At 46.7% G+C, this 24216-nt stretch overlaps 1 protein-coding gene across 4 annotated transcripts; it reads left to right on the forward strand.

The window, feature by feature from the left end:
- Window positions 1-1547: 1547 nt before the first annotated feature.
- On the forward strand, window positions 1548-22546 carry plppr2a (phospholipid phosphatase related 2a). Of its 4 annotated transcripts, none has more exons than XM_067972876.1 (8): window positions 1549-5507; window positions 6980-7077; window positions 8134-8322; window positions 14478-14601; window positions 15836-16086; window positions 17359-17535; window positions 20107-20241; window positions 21020-22546. In XM_067972876.1, exons 2-8 carry the CDS (start codon window positions 7012-7014, stop codon window positions 21050-21052), a joined length of 975 nt encoding a protein of 324 aa, XP_067828977.1. In that variant the 5' UTR covers window positions 1549-5507; window positions 6980-7011; the 3' UTR covers window positions 21053-22546. The 4 variants fall into 4 exon arrangements, with proteins under 4 accessions (XP_067828978.1, XP_067828977.1, XP_067828975.1 ...); XM_067972874.1 differs by having other exon boundaries at window positions 1552-5507; window positions 20107-20225; XM_067972875.1 differs by lacking the exon at window positions 1549-5507 and adding an exon at window positions 5563-5769 and having other exon boundaries at window positions 20107-20225.
- The last annotated feature ends 1670 nt before the right edge of the window (window positions 22547-24216 follow it).

A 24216-nucleotide genomic window follows, 5' to 3' on the forward strand; every position in this document is an offset into this window, starting at 1 on the left:
GTGGACCTGAAATACCTGGTGGATTTTGATGACTTCTTCAATTAGATAATTGGTAAGTCTGTTCCTCTACATGACTCCACTTCTTTCTGTACTCTAGATTGTAATTTTGCCTCTGAGAACAGGCTTGCCGCTCTTCCACAGGAAGAGATAGATTCCTATACAGAAGACAACAGCAATGTAGCCACACCCGTCAGCACAGCCCAAAGAGAAGGTAAGACTGAGGACTCTAGTCATCGGAGAGTCCATTGTCAAGCACACCGACACCACACTGTGCAGAAGTAAGGCTTTGTCCCAGGCAGTTTTCTGTTTCTCAGGAGCCAAAGTTAATGATCTTCATGACAGAGTGGATGACCTCATGAAAGGTGAGGAAGATGGGACCATAGTGGCATTGCATGTGGGAACAAATGATCATAGAATCATAGAATCATAGAAGTTACAACATGGAAACAGGCCCTTCGGCCCAACATGTCCATGTCGCCCAGTTTATACCACTAAGCTAGTCCCAATTGCCTGCACTTGGCCCATATCCCTCGATACCCATCTTCCCCATGTAACTGTCCAAATGCTTTTTAAAAGACAAAATTGTACCCGCCTCTACTACTGCCTCTGGCAGCTCGTTCCAGACACTCACCACCCTTTGAGTGAAAAAATTGCCCCTCTGGATCCTTTTGTATCTCTCCCCTCTCACCTTAAATCTGTGCCCCCTCGTTATAGACTCCCCTACCTTTGGGAAAAGATTTTGACTATCTACCTTATCTATGCCCCTCATTATTTTATAGACTTCTATAAGATCACCCCTTAACCTCCTACTCTCCAGGGAATAAAGTCCCAGTCTGTCTAACCTCTCCCTGTAAGTCAAACCATCAAGTCCCGGTAGCATCCTAGTAAATCTTTTCTGCACTCTTTCTAGTTTAATAATATCCTTTCTATAATAGGGTGACCAGAACTGTACACAGTATTCCAAGTGTGGCCTCACCAATGCCCTGTACAACTTCAACAAGACATCCCAACTCCTGCATTCAATGTTCTGACCAATGAAACCAAGCATGCTGAATGCCTTCTTCACCACCCTATCCACCTGTGACTCCACTTTCAAGGAGCTATGAATCTGTACTCCTAGATCTCTTTGTTCTATAACTCTCCCCAACGCCCTACCATTAACGGAGTAGGTCCTGGCCCGATTCAATCTACCAAAATGCATCACCTCACATTTATCTAAATTAAACTCCATCTGCCATTCATCGGCCCACTGGCCCAATTTATCAAGATCCCGTTGCAATCCTAGATAACCTTCTTCACTGTCCACAATGCCACCAATCTTGGTGTCATCTGCAAACTTACTAACCATGCCTCCTAAATTCTCATCCAAATCATTAATATAAATAACAAATAACAGCGGACCCAGCACCGATCCCTGAGGCACACCGCTGGACACAGGCATCCAGTTTGAAAAACAACCCTCGACAACCACCCTCTGTCTTCTGTCGTCAAGCCAATTTTGTATCCAATTGGCTACCTCACCTTGGATCCCATGAGATTTAACCTTATGTAACAACCTACCATGCGGTACCTTGTCAAATGCTTTGCTGAAATCCATGTAGACCACGTCTACTGCACAGCCCTCATCTATCTTCTTGGTTACCCCTTCAAAAAACTCAATCAAATTCGTGAGACATGATGTGATGGATAAAAAATCCTTTTTCTTGCAGGACAACCAGAGGAAGTTGGTTCATGCACTTAAGGACAAGAGAGTAAAGGTAGTCATCTCTGGCCTTCTTTCAGTGCCATGGGATTCTGCAGAAAGGAACAGCAGACTCAATCTATGGCTCAAGGGCCTATGTAAGAGGGAGAGACTTACTTTTATAGACAATTGGAAAATTTTTCAGCGCAAGGTAAGGTTTTTAGGAGGGATGGAAAAATATCACATGCAATTAAGGGAGACAAAAACAATAATAAGATTAGCCAAGAGATCTCTGGAAAAAAAGATGGTGCATAATTGTGATTGTAATAGCAAAAACTTTTTCAGCCAGATCAGAAGACCATTAAGGACCATATAGGGCCACTAAAGGATATTATAAGGCAGATTCAAACAGATTCTCAGGTTATGGCAGAGCTGCTAAATGTCTATTTTGCATCAGTAAGGAGGTCATTCAGCCCATCATGCATGTGCCGGCTCTTTGAAAGAGCCACTTAGATCCACACAATTAGACCCACTTCCCCATTCCCTCAGATGATGCTTATGTTCCAGATAAGGGGTGCTCAGTATTGATAGGATTATTAATATTAAAATAGATAGTAATGTCATCTTGGATAATTAGGAAAGCTCAAAATTGATAGGGTTCCAAGTCCAGATAATATCCATCCAAGGGTGATTAAAGAGATGGGACAGATGCTCTGTGAACCCCTTGCCCGTATCTTCAATAGTTCATTAGAGTCAGGGATAGTTCTCTTGGACTGGCAGCTAGCTCGTGTAGTTCCTATTTTCAAAACGGGACAAATCAGAGGCCTGTAGTTCCCTGGCTATCAGCCTGACATCCATTATTGGGAAGATGTTAGAAGGGACTGTAAGAGATGCCCTTTATTATCACTGCGAAAGGGAAGGGGCCATTAGAAATACACAACACGGCTTATGAAAATAGGTCGTGCTGAACAAATTTGATGGTTTTTTGACAAAGTGGATGAGGGAAATCTGGTCGACGTTGTCTATCTGGACTTTCAGAAAGCCATTGATAAGGTACCTCATACTAAGTTACTTCATAAAATAGAATCTTGTACTATCAGTAGAAATTTGAAATGCTAGATAAGGAATTGGCTCAAATCTCGCAGCCGAAATGTTGTAGTTAATGGATGTGGTTCAGCCAGGAGACATGTTACTCATGGTGTCCCCCAGGAATTGGTCCTAGCTCTGCTACTCTTCACGGTCTCTATTAATGACCAGGACAGTAGTGTTGGGAGTATGGTTAGTAAGTTTGCAGATGACACCAAAATTTAGATAAATGTAGTGTCATGTATGTTGGTAGGGCCAACACAGAATACACATCATTTACAGGAAACAATACTGAGAGGTTGAGAGAGAAAAAGATCTGTGTTATTCTGTACAGATCACTAAAGGTTTATGACCAATGTAAAGAAATTGTAGCTAAAGCTAACAGGGTATTGGGTTGTATTAATAGAACCATTCAGTATAAATCAAAGGACACCATTTTGACACTTTACAGGTCACTGGTCAGAACTCATCTAGAGTACTGTGCCCAGTTTTGGTCCCCCCACATGTTGGGTGATATAGTGGCCTTGGAAAAGGTCCAGAGGAGAGCTATGAGAATGATTCCTAGCTGAAAGAACCTCAGCTACTCAGAGGCTCAAGGATCTTGGTCTATTTACTTTAGAGCAGCGTAGACTTAGAGGTGATCTGATAGAGGTCTATAAAATAATTACAGGGCTGGATAACGTTCCTATCGATAGAATATTCCAGTTTAAGTGAGGACCAGGGAATACGAGTTTAAACTATGGAAGAGTAGGAATAGACTAGGTGTTGGGCGGTTCTTCTTTTCCCAGAGAGAAGTGAGCTTCTGGAATACATTGCTGGTTGGAGTGGTGGGTGCTGACTCTCTGCCTTCAGGAGGGGGCTGGACCAGTTCCTGGCTGGGGCAGAGATCATATCATATAGAAGGTATGTGTCTTTACAGATAACACTTGGTCCATGTGATCTCCTGAACGTGAATCGATCACCTGTGGGATCAGAGAGGAATTTTCTAGATTATTTTTGCTCTTATTAACCCTGGTTTTTTTTTCCCTCTCCCAGGAGATTACATGGTTGCGGGGAGAAATGGTGGGAGGTGGAGGGGTGGGAAGAAGTGTTGGCCATGATGGACTGGCCAGCCTGCTGTGGGACAGGCTTGATGGACCAGCTGGCCTTTTTGTACCTGTCAATTTCATATGTTCATGTCCAATTAGTCCCATTCCCCTGCTCTTTCCCCATAGTCCTGCAAATTTTCCCCTTCAAGTATTTATCCAATTCCCTTTTGAAAGTTACTATTGAATCTGCTTCCACTGCCCTTTCAGGCAGTGCATTCCAAATCATAACAACTCGCTGCGTAAAAATTTTTTTCCTCATGTCACCTCTGGTTCTTTTGCCAATTACCTTAAATTTGTGTCCTCTGGTTACTGCCCCTTCTGCCACTGGAAACAATTTCTCCTTATTCACTCCATCAAAACCCTTCATAATTTTGAACACCTCCATTCAATCTCCCCTTAACCTTCTCTGATCTAAAGAGTACAACTGCAGTTTCTCCAGTCTCTCCACGTAACTGAAATCTTTCATCCCTGGTGCCACTTTAGTAAATCTCCTCTGCACCCTCTCTAAGGTCTTGACATCCTTCCTAAATGTGTGGTGCCCAGAATTGGCTACAATACTCCAGCTGGGGCCTAAACAGTATTTTATAAATGTTTAGCATAACTTTCTTGCTTTTGTTCAATGCCTCTATTTATAAAGCCAAGAATGCTGTATGCCTTTTTAGCAGCTTTCTCAACTTTTCCTGCCAAGTTGAAAGATATGTGTACATACACCCCTAGGTCTCTCTGTTTCTGCAGCCCCTTTAAAATTGTACCATTTAGTTTATATTGCCTCTCCTCATTCTTCCTACCAAAATGAATCACTTCACACTTCTCTGCATTAAATTTCATCTGTCATGTGTCTGCCCATTTCACCAGTCTGTCTATGTCCTCCTGAAGTCTGTTACTATCCTCCTCACTGTTTACTACATAGTATTAGTATTATTCATGTGTAGGTAGTATTGCTGTGTTAGTATTAGTATTATTCATGTGTAGGTAGTATTGCTGTTAGTATTAGTATTATTCATGTGTAGGTAGTATTGCTGTGTTAGTATTAGTATTATTCATGTGTAGGTAGTATTGCTGTTAGTATTAGTATTATTCATGTGTAGGTAGTATTGCTGTGTTAGTATTAGTATTATTCATGTGTAGGTAGTATTGCTGTTAGTATTAGTATTATTCATGTGTAGGTAGTATTGCTGTGTTAGTATTAGTATTATTCATGTGTAGGTAGTATTGCTGTGTTAGTATTAGTATTATTCATGTGTAGGTAGTATTGCTGTGTTAGTATTAGTATTATTCATGTGTAGGTAGTATTGCTGTTAGTATTAGTATTATTCATGTGTAGGTAGTATTGCTGTTAGTATTAGTATTATTCATGTGTAGGTAGTATTGCTGTTAGTATTAGTATTATTCATGTGTAGGTAGTATTGCTGTTAGTATTATTCCTGTCTTTTTGCCGATGCTGATTGTGCCCCGTGCTCTGTCTCAGACGTGCCTGGACTGTTGATGTCCCGCTCTGTCCCTCTGTGATTTGGGGATTTGCGGTTGATATAAATTCTGTGCTTGGGGTTTAAATGCTCTGCTGTTCCGGACAGTGCGGGATCCGCTCGGCTGGAGATTTTTAAACGGAGCGGTGACTGGGAGAAGAAATAGAAAATGGCTGAGGATTGAAGGTGAGTGGGCGGGCGGGATTCTGCCGTCTGGTTAAGGATTTCTTTTATTTGCTGCGCAGAGATTCGAACAAAGAACTTGGATTCAGCAGGTGATGTGAAATGTGAAGGGATGAAACCGGCTTTCTTGCTGATGTCTTCCCTTATTCAGCTTCCAAGGGGGGCTCTGGGCTCGAAGGCGTTGTGTTGAATAAATGAGTGAAAATTGAAAATAAAAGATGAATTCTTCCTCATGGTTAGAACTTCGAATGGGGGAGGGGTTCAGGTGGGATTGGCATTTTTATTTACATTTTGTACTGAATTTCATATCTCTGAAAATGTTTCATTCCAGATACCTGACTGGATGTAGCTCAGCAACAACTTGCATTTATTTTGCGCCTTTAATGTAGTAAAACGTCTCACGGTGCTTCACAGGAGCGATTATCAAACTAAATTTCACACCGAGTCACATAGAGATATTAGGACAGGTGACCAAATGCTTTTGCATTTGAATGAATCAATACTAATGGCACCCACCATCTCCCTTGGGAGTCCATTCCATGGATTAACCACTTGCTCATTGAAATAATGGCCCCAACTTTGAAGGGGGGAGGGGTGGGTACAGTGCATATGGGGCGCGAACCCGGGGAGTACGGGCATGAATCTGGGGCTTGAACCTGGGGACGTGGAGGCTGAACACACCTTTCCATATATTTTTTCTGATTCCCGGCAGGATCCACTACCTGGCCAGTGGGCCGGAGCGGGAGCTCGGTTGGCAGTAGGCCACGCTTGGGCACCAATGGGATTGGTGGGGAGGAGCCCATGCTCGGGGAGACCCTTATGGGGCTCAGAGGAGCACTTACCTGCTCTGGCCTCTGGGCCCACAATCCAGCTCCTCACACTGTTCCCCAATTCAGGCCTGCAACTCAAATAGCAGATCGGGTCCCAATGACATCATTGGGTCACAATCTGCATATTGAAACAAGACCCCATCAGCATAGGACAGGGGTGCCCACTCGCCTGCTCAAAAGAGCAAGTTAACATCGGAACATGATGGGAAGAGAGTGGGATCAGAGGGAATAAGTCGCTGCCCTCATTTTAACTGCCCCCACCCCTGGTTTCCATCAAGCGAGGGGAGTTAAAATCAGGGCCAGTGTCCTCAGATTAGATTTGAATTTGCCTCCCTTCAAGCGCAGGCCGTGTCCTCTCGTTCTATTGTTCTGGACAAGGTGGAACGGCTTGTCGTGGTCGACATTATCTCGTCCCTTAACCTCATCACCTCTCAACCTCCTCTTCTAGTGAGAACATGCCCAATTTCCATAATCACTCATAATCTAATGCCTCTTTTCCCTCAATCATTCACAATGCTCTCTTCTGTACCCTCGATGAAAGGAGCATGCTCTATGCTTCCAGTTCACTGATCATCCGAAATCATTGTCTTTTCTACACTTTCCGTTGTTTCAGTGGCTCAGGGATATATTGCCAATCTCTTTCAGGTGAGGAGGAGCCTGTGGTGTGAGAGTGGAAAATGACCCGTGAGGAAGATGACGTGCGTAGGAGCGATTCTATCATTCCCTGTTTCGTGTGTATTGAGGTACGTTTCAGAAGAGAAAATCATTCATCCCGCGGTCTCAGAACTACATTGCACACACATTCTGTCTGGCTCCCCTCCCGCCCCCCGTGTCTGGCTCCCCTCCCGCCCCCCGTGTCTGGCTCCCCTCCCGCCCCCCGTGTCTGGCTCCCCTCCCGCCCCCCGTGTCTGGCTCCCCTCCCGCCCCCCGTGTCTGGCTCCCCTCCCGCCCCCCGTGTCTGGCTCCCCTCCCGCCCCCCGTGTCTGGCTCCCCTCCCGCCCCCCGTGTCTGGCTCCCCTCCCGCCCCCCGTGTCTGGCTCCCCTCCCGCCCCCCGTGTCTGGCTCCCCTCCCGCCCCCCGTGTCTGGCTCCCCTCCCGCCCCCCGTGTCTGGCTCCCCTCCCGCCCCCCGTGTCTGGCTCCCCTCCCGCCCCCCGTGTCTGGCTCCCCTCCCGCCCCCCGTGTCTGGCTCCCCTCCCGCCCCCCGTGTCTGGCTCCCCTCCCGCCCCCCGTGTCTGGCTCCCCTCCCGCCCCCCGTGTCTGGCTCCCCTCCCGCCCCCCGTGTCTGGCTCCCCTCCCGCCCCCCGTGTCTGGCTCCCCTCCCGCCCCCCGTGTCTGGCTCCCCTCCCGCCCCCCGTGTCTGGCTCCCCTCCCGCCCCCCGTGTCTGGCTCCCCTCCCGCCCCCCGTGTCTGGCTCCCCTCCCGCCCCCCGTGTCTGGCTCCCCTCCCGCCCCCCGTGTCTGGCTCCCCTCCCGCCCCCCGTGTCTGGCTCCCCTCCCGCCCCCCGTGTCTGGCTCCCCTCCCGCCCCCCGTGTCTGGCTCCCCTCCCGCCCCCCGTGTCTGGCTCCCCTCCCGCCCCCCGTGTCTGGCTCCCCTCCCGCCCCCCGTGTCTGGCTCCCCTCCTCCTTGCTCTGTTATTTAAATGTCTGTCTGTATCTCTGTTTTTGACTCTATTCCTTTCTACCTCTGTTTCGCTCTCTCACTGTTTCTCTCTCTTCCTTACAATTTCCCTTTCTCTCTGTCTTTCTCTGCTTTGCTCTCGCTGCTCCCCTCACTCTCTCAGACTTTGTTGTATTTTCAGCTGATTATTATGGTTGGGACGGTGCTTGTCGCTTATTACTTCGAATACACCGACACATTCACTGTGCACAACCAAGGCTTTTTCTGTTTCGACAACACCTACATGAAACCGTACCCAGGACCTGAGGAGACCAGCTTACTGCCACCTGTCCTTCTGCATTCCTTGGCATCTGCTGTTCCCATGGCAACGGTAAGAATCAATTTGATAAACAAATTTGTTGCCCACACCCAGATCATATTTTGCTTTAGTCAGGGGACGCTGCAGCTGAGCAAGAATTCAGCACTGTGTGGGTTTTATTTTAGTCTTTTATTGGGAAAAGGACCTCAATTTCTTAATGGAGCAGAAAATGAGCCCGATGATATGAGGGCACTTTAGTTACAGATACTGACCGTGTGAGGGGACCAGACTTACAGACACTGACCGTCTGAGGGGACCAGACTTACAGACACTGACCGTCTGAGGGGACCAGACTTAGACACTGACCGTGTGAGGGGACCAGACTTACAGACACTGACCTTGTGAGGGGACCAGACTTACAGACACTGACCGCGTGAGGGGACCAGACTTACAGACACTGACCGCGTGAGGGGACCAGACTGACAGATACATGGCTGATCGTCTAACTCAGTACTCGGTTCCCTTGATCCCTTTAGCACTAAGAAATATATCTATCTCCTTCTTGAATACATCTAATGACTTGGCCTCCACTGCCTTCTGTGGTAGAAAATTCCACAGGTTCACCACCCTCTGAGTGATGAAATTTCTCCTCATCTCTGTTCTAAATGGCATACCCCGTATCCTGAGACTGTGACCCCTGGTTCTGGACTCCCCAGCCATCGGGAACATCCTCCCTGCATCTAGTCTGTCTAGTCCTGTTAGAATTTTATATGTTTTGATGAGATCACCTCTCATTCTTCTAAACTCTAGTGAATATTGGCCTAGCCGACCCAATCTCTCCTCATACGTCAGTCCTGCCATCCCAGGAATCAGTCTGATAAACCTTCGTTGCACTCCCTCCATGGCAAGGATATCCTTCCTCAGATAAGGAGACCAAAACTGCTCACAGTACTCCAGATGTGGCCTCACCAAGGCCCTGTATAACTGCAGTAAGACATCCCTGCTCCTGTACTCAAATCCTCTTGCAATGAAGGCCAACATACCATTCGCCTTCCTAACTGCTTGCTGCACCTGAATGCTCGCTTTCAGCGACTGGTGTACAAGGACACGGTCTCGTTGCACCTCCCCTTTTCCCAATCTATCACCAGATAGGCCCAAACATCTTTAGCTGCTTCATCAATGACCTTCCCTCCATCATAAGGTCAGAAATGGGGATGTTCGCTGATGATTGCACAGTGTTCAGTTCCATTCGTAACCCCTCAGATAATGAAGCAGTCCAAGCCCACATACAGCAAGACCTGGACAACATCCAGGCTTGGGCTCATAGGTGGCAAGTAACATTTGCGCCAGACAAGTGCCAGGCAATGACCATCTCCAACAAGAGAGGGTCTAACCACCTCCCCTTGACATTCAACGGCATTACCATCACCAAATCCCCCACCATCAACATCTTGGGGGTCACCATTGACCAGAAACTTAATTGGACCAGCCATATAAATACTGTGTCTACAAGAGCAGGTCAGAGGCTGGGTATTCTGCAGCGAGTGACTCACCTCCTGACTCCCCAAAGCCTTTCCACCATCTACAAGGCACAAGTCAGGAGTGTGATGGAATACTCTCCACTTGCCTGGATGAGTGCAGCTCCAACAACACTCAAGAAGCTCGAAACCATCCAGGACAAAACAGCCCGCTTGATTGGCACCCCATCCACCACCCTAAACATTCACTCCCTTCACCACTGGCACACTGTGGCTGCAGTGTGTACCATCCACAGGATGCACTGCAGCAACTCGCCAAGGCTTCTTCAACAGCACCTCCCAAACCCACGACCTCTACCACCTAGAAGGACAAGAGCAGCAGGTACATGGGAACAACACCACGTACACGTTCCCCTCCAAGTCACGCACCATCCTGACTTGGAAATATATCGCCGTTCCTTCATCGTCGCTGGGTCAAAATCCTGGAACTCCCTCCCTAACAGCACTGTGGGAGAACCTTCACCACACGGACTGCAGCGGTTCAAGAAGGTGGCTCACCACCACCTTCTCAAGGGCAATTAGGGGTGGGCAATAAATGCTGGCCTCGCCAGCGATGTCCACATCCCATGAATGAATAAAAAAAAATCAGATAATCTTCCTTTTCTGTTTTTACAACCAAAGTGGATAACCTCACATTTATCCACATTATACTGTATCTGCCATGTTCTTGCCCACTCACCCAACTTGTCTAAATCACATTGGAGCCTCTTTGCATCCTCCTCACAGCTCACATTCCACCCCAGCTTTATGTTGTCTGCAAACTTGGAAATGTTACATTTAGTTCCCGCATCCAAATCATTGATATATATTGTGAATAGCTGGGGCCCAAGCACTGATCCCTGCGGTACCCCACTAGTCACTGCCTGCCACCCGGAAAAAGACCCATTTATTCCTACTCTCTGTTTCCTGTCTGTCAACCAATTCTCAATCCATGCCAGTATATTCCCCCCAATCCCATGTGCTTTAATTTATCACACCAACCTCTTGTGTGGGACCTTATCAAAAGCCTTCTGAAAATCCAAGGACACCACATCCACTGGTTCTCCCCTATCTATTCTACTAGTTACATTCTCAAAAAACTCTAGTAGATTTGTTAAGCATGATTTCCCTTTCATAAACCCATGCTGACTTTGTCCAATCCTGTTAATGCCTTCCAAGTGTTCTGTTATCACGTCTTTTATAACAGACTCTAGCATTTTCCCCACTACTGATGTTAGGCTAACTGGTCTGCAGTTCCCTGTTTTTTCTCTCCCTCCTTTTTTATAAATAGTGGGGTTACATTTGCCACCCTCCAATCCGTAGGAACTGTTCCAGAGTCTATAGAATTTTGGAAGATGATCACCAATGCATCCACTATTTCCAGGGCCACATCCTTTAGTACTCTGGGATGTAGATTATCAGGCCCTGGGGATTTGTCAGCCTTTAGCCCCATTAATTTCCCTAGCACTATTTTTTTTACTAATACTGGTTTCCTTCAGTTCCTGCCTCTCACTAGACCCTTGGTTCCCTAACATTTCTGGGAGGTTATTTGTGTCCTCCTTTGTGAAGACAGAACCAAAGTATGTGTTTAATTGTTCTGCCATTTCTTTGTTCCCCATTATAATTTCCCCCATTTCTGACTGTAAGGGACCTACATTTGTCTTCACTAATCTTTTTCTCTTGACATATTTATAGAAGCTTTTACAGTCAGTTTTTATGTTCCCTGCTAGTTTACTCTCATACTCTATTTTTCCCCTCTTAATCAATCTCTTTGTTCTCCTTTGCTGAATTCTGAACTGCTCCCAATCCTCAGGCTTTCTGCTTTTTCTGGCAATTTTATATGCCTCCTCTTTGGATCTAATACTATCCCTAATTTATTTTGTAAGCCACGGTTGAGCCACCTTTCCTGTTTTATTTTTGCGCCAGACAGGAATGAATAATTGTTGTAATTCCTGCACATGTTCTTTAAATATTAGCCATTGCCTATCCACCGTCATCCCTTTTAGTAAAGTTCCCCAATCTATCATAGCCAACTCGCACCTCATAGTTTCGTAATTTCCTTTATTTAGATTCAGGACCCTAGTTTCGGATTCAACTACTTCACTCTCCATCTTAATGAGGAATTCTATCATGTTATGGTCGCTCTTCCCTAAAGGACCCCGCACAACAAGATTGTTAATTAATCCCATCTCATTGCACAATACCCAGTCTAGGATCGCCTGTTCTCTAGTTGGTTCCTTAACATATTGGTCCAGAAAACCATCACGTACACACTCCAGGAATTCCTCCCCCACAGTATTATTGCTAATTTGGTTTGACCAATCTATATGTAGATTAAAGACACCCATGATTAAAGTTGTACCCTTCTTGCATGCGTGTCTAATTTCCTGTTTATTGCCCTCCCCTACATCTCCACTACTGTTTGGGGCCTATAGACAACCCCCACCAACGTTTTCTGCCCCTTGGTGTTTCTTAGCTCCACCCATACAGATTCCACATCGTGATTTTCCGAGCCAATATCCTTCCTCACTATTGCATTGATTTCCTCCTTTACTAACAACGCTACCCCACCTCCTTTCCCTTTTGGCCTGTCCTTCCTAAATATTGAATACCCCTGGATGTTCAGTTCCCATCCTTGGTCACCCTGCAGCCATGTCTCCACAATCGTAACTATATCATAACCGTTAATATCTATCTGCGCTGTTAATTCATCTAGCTTATTGCGAATGCTCCGCGCATTAAGACACAATGCCTTTAGACTTGTCTTTTTAAGATTGCTAGTCATCTTAGTTTTATTTTGCACTATGGCCCTATTTGTTTCTTGCTCTTGTTTTCTCTGCCTTCCACTATTGCTTCTTCCCTTTCTGTCTTTTGTTTCTATCCTTGTTTCCCCCTCCTCTGTCTCCCTGCTCAGGTTCCCATCCCCCTGCCATTCTAGTTTAAACCTTCCCCAACAGCACTAGCAAACACCCCCATGAGGACATCGGTCCCGGTCCTGCTCGGGTGTAACCCATCCCGCTTGTACAGGTCCCACCTTCCCCAGAACCGGTCCCAATGTCCCAGGAATCTAAATCCCTCCCTCCTACACCATCCCTGGTCTATTCTCCTGTTCCTGTACTCAGTAGCACGTGGCACTGGTAGTAATCCTGAGATCACTACCTTTGAGGTCCTGCTTTTTGATTTATCTCCTAACTCCTTAAATTCACCTTGCAGGACCTCATCCATTTTTTTACCTATGTCCTTGGTACGATATGGACCACGACTACTGGCTGTTCACCCTCCCCCTCCAGAATGCCCTGCAGCCGCTCCGTGACATCCTTGACCCTAGTACCAGGGAAGCAACATACCATCCTGGAGTCACGTTTGCGGCCGCAGAAATGCCGATCTGTTCCCCTTACAATTGAATCCCCTATCAATAAAGCCCTGCCACTCTTATTCCTCCCCACCTGTGCAGCAGAGCCACCCACAGTGCCACAAACTTGGCTGTTGCTGCTTTCCCCTGATAAGCCATCTCCCCCAACAGTATCCAAAGCAGTATATCTGTTTGAGAGGGAGATGGCCCCAGGGGACTCCTGCTCTACCTGCCTAGTCCTTTTACTCTGCCTGGCGGTCACCCATTTCCTTTCTGCCTGCGTTATCTTTACCTGCGGTGTGACCACCTCACTGAATGTGCTATCCACGATAATCTCAGCATCGCGGATGCTTCACAGTGAATCCACCCGCAGCTCCGAAATGCGGTTAGCCAGTAGCTGAAGCTGGGCACACTTCCTGCACACATGGTCGCCAGGGACACCTGTTGTGTCCATGACATCCCACATAGTGCAGGAGGAGCATATCACGGGTGCGAGCTTTGCTGCCATGACTTGCCTTAGATTTACACTGTGTTCACCTCTCGGACTCTCTTCCCGCTCACGGGACTCTCCTTTTACACTGCGTTCACCTCCCGGACTCTCCTCCCGTGCCCCGATCATATGAGGGGACCAGATTTACAGATACTGGCCGTGTGAGGGGACCAGAGATACTGATACTGGCCATGTGAAGGGTGTGTTTGATGGGACAGTGTCGAGGGAGCTTTACTCTGCATCTAACCCGTGCTCTACCTGCCCTGGGAGTGTTTGACGGGTCAGTGTAGAGGGAGATTTACTCTGTATCAAACCCGCGCTGTACCTGCCCTGGCCATGTTTGAGGGGTCAGTGTAGAGGGAGCTTTACTCTGTATGTCGTAATTATCTCAGGCTGTTTCCTCTGCTACTGATTGGACAGCCCAAGATATTTCTCTCAGGCCAATTTGCTCTTGTCACTCTTAAAAGCAGCTCCCCTGCTGCTGTAGGGTGTTGTTTTAACTGGCTAATCGCAAATATATTCAATACTTATAATTGCTAACACTGACAAACAGCCATCCTTATGGTACAGAATGGAAATGAATCGTTCCCTTTTGTCTAATGTATATGGTACATTTACAGGAGCTGTTGCTGAGGCATACCTGAGATGTATAGCACCAGATGTAGGTGGATTGTCCCTTTTGCCTGATGTGTATGCAGGTTTTAATGTGTCTGATTTTGCACAAATGCTAACCATGACACAGCTCTAACTGAACAGAATTTGATTTAGAAGTGAGCTGGAAGAAAGACCAGAAGATTGGGTAATCCTCTTAAAAGAGCTTTTTTTTAATTTGGGTGAAAAAAAATGTCTTTCACCTTTTGTTTTACAGATTGTTTTGGGCGAGTTGTCTGCGTTTGTCTTTCAAGCAGAGTTTGTACGTCAGGAGAGAACGATTGTGACTGCGGATTGCTGCTCGCTCAGCCCTCTGCTGCGACGAGTCATCAGGTTTATGGGTCCGTCTGACTTCAGTTTTTGTCAAGTTTTGATTGCATGTGTAACTCACTGGTTATAGACGAGACGGGAATCTATAGAGAGGGAAACCTTTGAAGCTCCTCCTGATTTCATTGTGTTTCCCTCCTTCACCCTCTGTACAGACACAGCCACATCCGTTCCACTCTGGTCTCTATATCAGTGTTGAGAGTGAGACCCATGTTTTGTTGGAACAAAGGTAGAGGAGAAGCTCCAGAAATATGACCCAGGGGCTGAGGAAGGGGAAGAGAAACTGCAACTGATACAATCAAACTCGTCGTTCCTTTTTCATTGTTCTTATTTTAAATTTATCCTCATTTGGACACTGACTTTTAATGTTCTCATCCTCTGGGAGGAAAGAAGTGGTGAGAGTGAGCATTAAACAATGACACAGAGCTGTCTTATAACCTATGTCAGTCACTTTAATTTAGCATTATAACTGGCTCTTTGAGTTTAGCCTTATAGACCAATATTTGGCAATTTAGTTTAGAGGATTTTTAATTGGTTCTTGTGATGTGGGTGATGCTGACGAGGCCCAATTTATTGCCCATCTTGAATTACCCTGAGAAGGTGGCGGGCGTGCTCCCTCAGCCCCTGCAGTCCGTGTGGCGAAGGGTCACCTGCAATGTTGTTAGGTCGGGAATTCCAGGATACCGATCCAGCATTGATGAAGGATGGTGTGAGATAGGGAGAGTAATTTGAAGGTGATGCTGCTCTTTAGTTTGAAATTATAACCTGTAGTTAGTCACTTTAGTGAGGAAGTGGGGGCCTGAGCCTGGGGGAGGGAGGGCCTGAGCCTGGGGGAGGGAGGGCCTGAGCCTGGGGGAGGGAGGGCCTGAGCCTGGGGGAGGGAGGGCCTGAGCCTGGGGGAGGGAGGGCCTGAGCCTGGGGGAGGGAGGGCCTGAGCCTGGGGGAGGGAGGGCCTGAGCCTGGGGGAGGGAGGGCCTGAGCCTGGGGGAGGGAGGGCCTGAGCCTGGGGGAGGGAGGGCCTGAGCCTGGGGGAAAGAGGGAGGGAGGGAAGGGAGGCCCAAGCCTGGAGGGAGGGAGGGCCTGAGCCTGGGGGGAGTGGGGGCTGATCTCAGACCCGCTGCAGGACGAACACAGAAACTGAGGAGAAAATAAGGAAATTTTGGAGTAAAGATCGGGCGGCTGTTGTGAGAATTGCCCTAATTCCATCTACATTTTCCTTTTGGTTCTGAGCTGATCTTTCTTTTCCAGGGGTTTATACGTTTGGTCTTTTTGCAACTGACATATTTGTGAATGTGGGGCAGGTGGTGATGGGAAGTCCGACCCCACATTTCCTGACTGTCTGTCGCCCGAACTACACGGCTCTGGGCTGCAGGGTGTCCTCGCAGTTCATCAACACACAGGAGCTGTGTACAGGGAGCCCTCACCTTGTGTCCAGTGCTCGGCGAGCCTTCCCATGCAAAGATGCTGCGCTCAGTATGTACGCAGCCATGTACACCGTGGTAAGTGAATCACTCAGCACTCGGGCAAAGTAACAAATTTTTATGCATTTAAGTCATTCTCAGAATAGCAGTGACCATGAACGTACAAGTGGACACGTCTTGGACCCTGCAATTCTGACCCTACAGGATGGGTTTGAGCATCTCAGCGTTAGATAATTTCTTGTGTCAGAGATGCCACATGCTCGAGTGCACAGTGCGATCCCATGTCGTGACTATTAGAGCAAGCAGCAGACTCTGATACCTCAAGTCCCACAGCACAGTGACATTCAGGCCCAAACTCCAAGCAGGCCACGGGAAAATCAGAGGAGCAGAAAATCCTGTCAGTGGGGGGAAAAGAGGAAATTCAGGAGCTGGAGAAGGGATGTGCTACGTGGTGAAGGAGGGGCTGTGTCGGAGGCAGTGGGACTCAGCGTGTGTGAGAGGTACAGTCAGACTGTGACTGTACCCGAGGCAATGGGTCTGTGTGTGTCTGATACAGTCAAACCAATGCGATCAGTCTATCGTCACTGATTCCGACTGGATCAGCTACTGCTGCCTCCCTGTTTGTAGCTTTGAATGACCCAAATGTAAGTTGCAGATACTTGTACAACTTGCATTTATATAGTTCCTTTAACGTAGTAAAACATCTCAAGGTGCTTCACAGGAGCGATTATCAAACAAAATTTGACACCAAGTCACATAAGGAGATATTAGGACAGGTGATAGGTTTTAAGGAGCGTCTTAAAGGAGGAGAGAGAAGCAGAGAGGTTTAGGGAAGGAATTTCAGAGCTTATGGCCTAGGCAACTGAAAACATGGCCACCAATGGTGGAGCATTAAAATCAGGGATGCGCAAGAGGCAAGAATAAGAGGAGCGTAGAGATCTCGGAGGGTTGTGGGGTTGGAGGAGGTTACAGAGATAGGGAGGGGCGAGGCCACAGAGGGATTTGAAAACAAGGATGAGAATTTTAAAATCGAGATGTTCCTGGACCAGTAGCTATGTAGGTCAGTGAGCACAGGGGGTGATGGGAGAATGGGACATATTGCGAGTTAGGATGAATTTTGGATGAGCTCAACTTTATGGAGGGTGGAAAATGAGAGGCCGGCCAGGACAGCATTGGAATAGTTGAGTCTAGAGGTAACAAAGGCATGGATGAGGGCTTCAGTAGCAGATGAGTTGAGACGGGCGGAGATGAAGATTGTGTTGAAGATTTTGAGGTACTCGTTTTATTGCTTGCTCTTTGTGTCTGATTTATAGACCTTGATGTGTGAGTGATGCTTGTTTTTATTCCCAGATGTATGTTACAATCATGTTCCGTGCCAAGGGGACGCGGCTCACTAAGCCCGTACTCTGCCTGGCACTCCTGTGCCTGACCTTTCTAACCGGAGTGGTGCGAGTCTCCGAGTATCGTAACCACTGGTCGGATGTCCTGGTGGGATTCCTCACGGGTGGAGCCATCGCTGTTTTTCTGGTGAGTGGCAGCAGGCAGGGATCCTGTAAAGAAAGGAATAGGGCTCGGACAGTACAGATGCAGCCCCACATTGACTGGGAAACCCCCAAAACGGACCCAATTCAAATTAGTTGGTTTTTCCGAGGATTCAGTTAAAATCACATTGTTTAGCTAACAGTCTCTGGGTCCAGAGATTTCAGACTTGCTCAGAGCAGATTCTGAGTCCTTTTCGCTGATGTGATGAATAGACTTGGAAATCCCTCATGATCAGTAAATAACTTAAAGAAAAGGCTACGTTTAAATGTAAACATGTTCAGGCTGCAGGGCTAAGACATTAACAACAATTCTTAGTTCCACAGAAATCTCAAATACATCTACTGCATTGCTCAGAGATTTGTAACTTGTGGTGTATTTGAAACAAGTTGCTGTTTATTGAGCAGGGTAAGGATTTCTCACTGTGTAACTGTACAGAGTTATGTAAAAAAGGGGCATATGACAGATGTCAGGTTGATAATACAAGTGAGAACCAGGCAGAATATAGAAAGTTCAGAGGGAAAGTAAAAAAGGAAATAAGAGGGGCAAAGAGAGAGTATGAGAATAGACTGGTAGCCAACATAAAAGGGAATCCAAAAGGCATGTAAACAGGTAGTAAGTGGAGGGGTGGGGCCAATTAGGGACTATAAAGGAGATCTACTCATGGAGGCAGAGGGGATGGCTGAGGTACTAAATGAGTACTTCACATCTGTCTTTACCAAGGGAGAAGATGCTGCCAGAGTCTCAGTAAAGGAAGATATAGTTGAGATACTGGATGGGCTAAAAATTGATAAAGAAGTGGTACTAGCTGTACTTAAAATAGATAAGTCACCCAGCCCGGATGGGGTGTTGAGGGAAGTAAGGGTGGAAATTGTGGAGGCACTGCCCATAATCTTCCAAACATCCGTAGATAGCGGGTGGTACCAGAGGACTGGAGAATTTCAGATGTTACACCCTTGTTCAAAAAAGGATGTAAAGATAAACCCAGAAACTACAGGCCAGTCAGTTTAACCTCATTGGTGAGGAAACTTTTAGAAATGATAATCCGGGATAGAATAACTTGGATGAGTGTGGATTGATTAGGGAAAGCTGCACGGATTTGTTAAAGGCAAATTGTATGTAACTAACCTGATAGAGTTTTTTGATGAGGTAACAGAGAGGGTAGATGAGGGCAATGCAGTTGATGTGGTGTATACGGACTTTCAAAAGGCGTTTGATAAAGTGCCGCACAGTAGGCTTATCAAGATTGCGGCCCATGGAATAAAGGGAGCAGTAGCAACATGGATACAGAATTGGCTAAGTGACAGGAAACAGAGAGTCATGGTGAACGGTTGTTTTTTGGACTGGAGGGAGGTGTACACTGGTGTTCCCCAGGGGTCGGTGATGGGACCACTGCTTTTCTTGATATATATTAATGACTTGGACTTGGGTGTACAGGGCACAATTTCAAAATTTGCAGATAACACAAAACTTGGAAGGGTAGTAAACAGTGAGGAGGATAGTGATAGACTTCAAGTGGATATAGCCAGGCTAGTGGCATGGGCGGACATGTGGCAGATGAAATTTAACGCAGAAAAATGCGAAGTGATACATTTCAGTAGGAAGAACGAGGAGAGGCAATATAAACTAGAGGGCACAATTCTAAAAGGGGTACAGGGACAGAGAAATCTGGGGGTATATGTGCACAAATCATTGAAGGTGGCAGGGCAGGTTGAGAAAGCAGTTAAAAAGGCATACGGGATCCTGGGCTTTATAAATAGAGGCAGAGAGTACAAAAGTATGGAAGTCATGCTGGACCTTTATAAAATACTGGTTCGGCTACAACTGGAGTATTGTGTCCAGTTCTGGGCACCGCACTTTAGGAAAGATGTGAAGGCCTTGGAGAGGGTGCAGAAGAGATTTACTAAAATGATTCCAGGGATGAGGGACTTTAGTTACGTGGATAGACCGGAGATGCTGGAGTTGTTCTCCTTGGAACAGAGACGGTTGTAAGGAGATTTGATAGAGGTATTCAAAATCATGAAGGGTCTAGACAGAGTAGATAGAGAGAAACTGTTCCCATTGGCGGAAGGGTCAAGAACCAGAGGACACAGGTTTAAGGTGATTGGCAAAAGAACCAAAGTGACATGAGGAAAAACTTTTTTACGCAGTGAGTGGTTAGAATCTGGAATGCACTGCCTGAGGGGTGGTGGAGGCAGATTCAATAGGGAACTGGATAAATACTTGAAAAGAAAAAATTTACAGGACTATCAGGATAGGGTGGGGAGTGGGACTAGCTGGATTGCTCTTGCATAGAACCGGCGTGGACTTGATGGGCCGAATGGCCTCCTTCCGTGCTGTAACCTCTATATGATTCTATGATTACTCAGCAGGGTAAGGATTGCTTACTGTGTAACTGTACAGAGTTATTACTCAGCAGGGTGAGGGTTACTCACTGTTGAAGTGCTCTAATAATTCTCCAGGAGAAGGTTCAGAACGGCTGTTTCTTACTTACATAGTACTTGAGATTTCGTCGGAAACAAAGTCTAAATCTTAACACTCTCCAATAACTTCTTGCAGGTATGCTGTGTTGTCCATAATTTTAAGAGCCCAAATCCCTTGTGTAAGAAGGTGCGGAGCGTGCCTAAGCCGGTCTGTGTGATGATGGCCTTGCCGTGTGTGGAAAGTCCACTAGAAAAGTTAAGTGTTGTTCAGGTAAGAGGTCGTGACCCAAATGAAAACTGCACAGTGTCGGCCAAGAGCAGCCTCATTGCCCACGTGCCCTCCCTCCACACACGGGGCTGTGCAAGGAGAGACGAGAGGGGACTGCAGAAAATCCAGCTCGATGACCCTCGGGGCCTTCAGGAAGTGAGAATGAGGATGGGAACAAACCAAACTGGAAGAATTAAATATTATTTATCTCCAGTGAGTCAATTATCTCAGCTATCCTCCAGTTCCTGAAACATTAGCAACTTCAAAAGCAAATGTTTTTTAATTGCTTTGTCCAGTAAAATATATTTTTCTCACTGAGGCTCTGAAGAGGTGCAGACTCTGTGAGGTTACGATTGGTGCTGAGCTGGTCAGGATTGTGACAACCAGAGGCCTGCTTTGTGTGGCCGTCACTATAAAGACTTTAATCCCATACACTCACCTCCCATCTGACCCCAAGTACTCACCTCCTGACTAATGCATGCACTGATCCTGTCTGTAATGGAGAGTCCTGCGTTTCCATGGTGACAGCTGTTAATATCTCTGAATCGAAATGTCAGGGACTCACTGAGGTGAGGTTGAATGCTGATTAGATGAGTACACCAATACAGGAATACACCAGTACATGAACACGCAAATATACCAGTGCATGAATAGATAAGTACACAGTCCAGGAGTACATGAGCTGGATGTAGACTTGGTTCCCCTGTGGATCTGTTCATACCTGTGTGTTTTTGCTGTGAGATCTCGGGCACAGTTTCAGTCTGAACCCTTCTCTTTTCAGAATCGTCCAGGTGCATTCTCAGAAGGTACATGAACACCCCTCCTGCTTCTTCCCTTCGACACCTGATGTGCTGATTGCCACGCGGTCAGTGATGAGTGAAGTCTGAGTTGCAGATGGAGACGCCCGGTCGGTGTGGAGCTTTGCATGGTCCATCCTCATAGAGCACCTGTCTCATTCCCTTAGAACTGAGTCTTGTGATTGTCAACCTAGTAGGAGCATTTCCCTGTAACATCACCTGTTCTTTCAATCCGCCATCCCCTCTGCAGCCCTCTGGGCATATCACAAATACTTTGTGTAGGAAGCACCCTCTCCGGGGGCAATTACAGACCCCAATACCTCTGCTGATACCAGCAGACCAGCAAGTATATCGGTGACGATACCCCCAGACCGACACTAGTTTAAATGAAAGATTCTAACTAATTATTGAGGCTCATTTGTGACAGACTTGAATCCAGTAGCTGGAAGTCTCTGCTTCTGGGATTGTTTTACCAGATTCAGGAGCAGCTTTCTGCACCTCCCTCCCCCACTCCTGCCAGAAAACGGTGTATCATCTGCATCGTCAGGGACTCTGCAATTTATTTCATCATCTGAGTGAGGTGAGTAACCACAAGGAAAAAGCTGGGCATCGGGTGGGGCATTGGCTGGGCATCGGGCAGGGCATCGGGCTGGGCATTGGCTGGGCATCGGGCAGGGCATTGGCTGGGCATCAATGGGGAGCAGTTAGACATCGATGTAGCAGGAACCAAAGGACAGGAGAAAGTGGAGCATGTTCCACCCTCACATAGATGAAAAATAGGAGTCCAGATGCCAAGGATCGTCTGTCTGGGGCAGTACGAAGTCATGGTTGTGATCTCTGAAGTAACGACTATTGGGGGTGCATAATGGAGATTGTGATATTAGTTCCAAAGCCCAGAACCTTGCTCCACCGCCATCAGAAGAATTTGATGGAGAATCTCAGGCATTTTCCTGCAGTTACTTGCCTCTTTCAGAAGTCAACATAAATTGGGGAGGATCTGTGGTGCAGACTCTGTTCACAGTCTTATGAGAAGGAACATCCTCAGTAGCCAGAATGATTTTTCCAACCTGAGAATTTATGTGCAATCTTGGTTTAAGAGAAAGGTTTGCCAAAATAAATGAATTTTGTTCAAACATTTCAGTTATAAAAGAGCGAAGCAATCTCCCTGTTAAATGCGCAGAATGGGCAGAGTTTGTGAATAACGGGATGTGATAATAAGTCTGTGCTCACTGCCCTTCCAGGTCATTTATTTTATTAGCTGCACTGTCCAGCCACACATGACACTGAACAGAGTGGTGCAATGTGGGCATCCTAGAAACATAATTGAGGGAAGTATCATTCTGAAATGTTTCTCAGGAGTGAATTAACCCAATTTGGGGTTCAATGATTAACAGCGATCGATCCTGTTCAGAATATGACATTTTCATTAAATGTTAGAATACTTTTCAGATGTAAGGAAATACATCTTGGTGTATGATTGGATTAAATTTAATAACATTATTACAATGAAATTCATCTTCACCTGGCACAATTGTTTTAATGGTTGTACTCAAACCAGAGATACAAAATTAGTGCATGTGAGTGATTGACAGTGTGCGCGTTGGAGTGTGCGTGGGTGCTGGAATGTGTTTTTCATTCATTTATGGGATGTGAGCGTTGCTGGCAATGCAACATTTCTTGCCCATCCCTAATTGCCCTTGAGAAGGTGGTGGTGAGCCGCCTTCTTGAACCACTGCAGTCCGTGTGGTGAAGGTTCTCCCACAGTGCTGTTAGGAAGGGAGTTCCAGGATTTTGACCCAGCGACGATGAAGGAACGGCGATATATTTCCAAGTCGGGATGGTGTGTGACTTGGAGGGGAACGTGCAGGTGGTGTTGTTCCCATGTGCCTGCTGCCCTTGTCCTTCTAGGTGGGAGAGGTCGTGGGTTTGGGAAGTGCTGTCGAAGAAGCCTTGGCGAGTTGGTGCAGTGCATCCTGTGGATGGTACACACTGCAGCCACGGTGCGCCAGTGGTGAAGGGAGTGAATGTTTAGGGTGGTGGATGAATCAAGCGGGCTGCTTTGTCCTGGATGGTGTCTTGCTTCTTGACTGTTGTTGGAGCTGCACTCATACAGGCAAGTGGAGAGTATTCCATCATACTCCTGACTTGTGCCTTGTAGATGGTGGAAAGGCTTTGGGGAGTCAGGAGATGAGTCACTCGCTGCAGAATACCCAGCCTCTGACCTTCTCTTGTAGCCACAGTATTTATATGGCTGGTCCAGTTAAGTTTCTGGTCAATGGTGACCCCCAGGATGTTGATGGTGGGGGATTCGGCGATGGTAATGCCATTGAATGTCAAGGGGAGGTGATTATAGAATCATAGAAGTTTACAACATGGAAACAGGCCCTTCGGCCCAACATGTCCATGTCGCCCAGTTTATACCACTAAGCTAGTCCCAATTGCCTGCACCTGGCCCATATCCCTCTATACCCATCCTACCCATGTAACTGTCCAAATGCTTTTTAAAAGACAAAATTGTACCCGCCTCTACTACTGCCTCTGGCAGCTCGTTCCAGACACTCACCACCCTTTGAGTGAAAAAATTGCCCCTCTGGACCCTTTTGTATCTCTCCCTTCTCACCTTAAATCTATGCCCCCTCGTTATAGACTCCCCTACCTTTGGGAAAAGATTTTGACCAGCTACCTTATCTATGCCCCTCATTATTTTATAGACTTCTATAAGATCACCCCTTAACCTCCTACTCTCCAGGGAAAAAAGTCTCAGCCTATCCAACCTCTCCCTATAAGTCAAACCATCAAGTCCCGGTAGCATCCCAGTAAATCTTTTCTGCACTCTTTCTAGTTTAATAATATCCTTTCTATAATAGGGTGACCAGAACTGTACACAGTATTCCAAGTGTGGCCTTACTAATGTCTTGTACAACTTCAACAAGACATCCCAACTCCTGTATTCAATGTTCTGACCAATGAAACCAAGCATGCTGAATGCCTTCTTCACCACCCTATCCACCCGTGACTCCACTTTCAAGGAGCTATGAACCTGTACTCCTTGATCTCTTTGTTCTATAACTCTCCCCAACGCCCTACCATTAACGGAGTAGGTCCTGGCCCGATTCGATCTACCAAAATGCATCACCTCACATTTATCTAAATTAAACTCCATCTGCCATTCATCGGCCCA

Source organism: Heptranchias perlo, chromosome 37 (genome assembly GCF_035084215.1).
Source record: "Heptranchias perlo isolate sHepPer1 chromosome 37, sHepPer1.hap1, whole genome shotgun sequence".
NCBI classification, from domain to species: domain Eukaryota; kingdom Metazoa; phylum Chordata; class Chondrichthyes; order Hexanchiformes; family Hexanchidae; genus Heptranchias; species Heptranchias perlo.

Excerpts from the sequence above, each read along its gene's own strand:
- plppr2a (XM_067972874.1), top strand. The coding sequence starts at position 7,012 with ATGACCCGTGAGGAAGATGACGTGCGTAGGAGCGATTCTATCATTCCC. Across the intron at positions 8,323-14,477 it reads CTGCTGTTCCCATGGCAACG|ATTGTTTTGGGCGAGTTGTC; the intron begins GTAAGAATCAAT and ends TTTGTTTTACAG. Across the intron at positions 16,087-17,358 it reads ACGCAGCCATGTACACCGTG|ATGTATGTTACAATCATGTT; the intron begins GTAAGTGAATCA and ends TTTTATTCCCAG.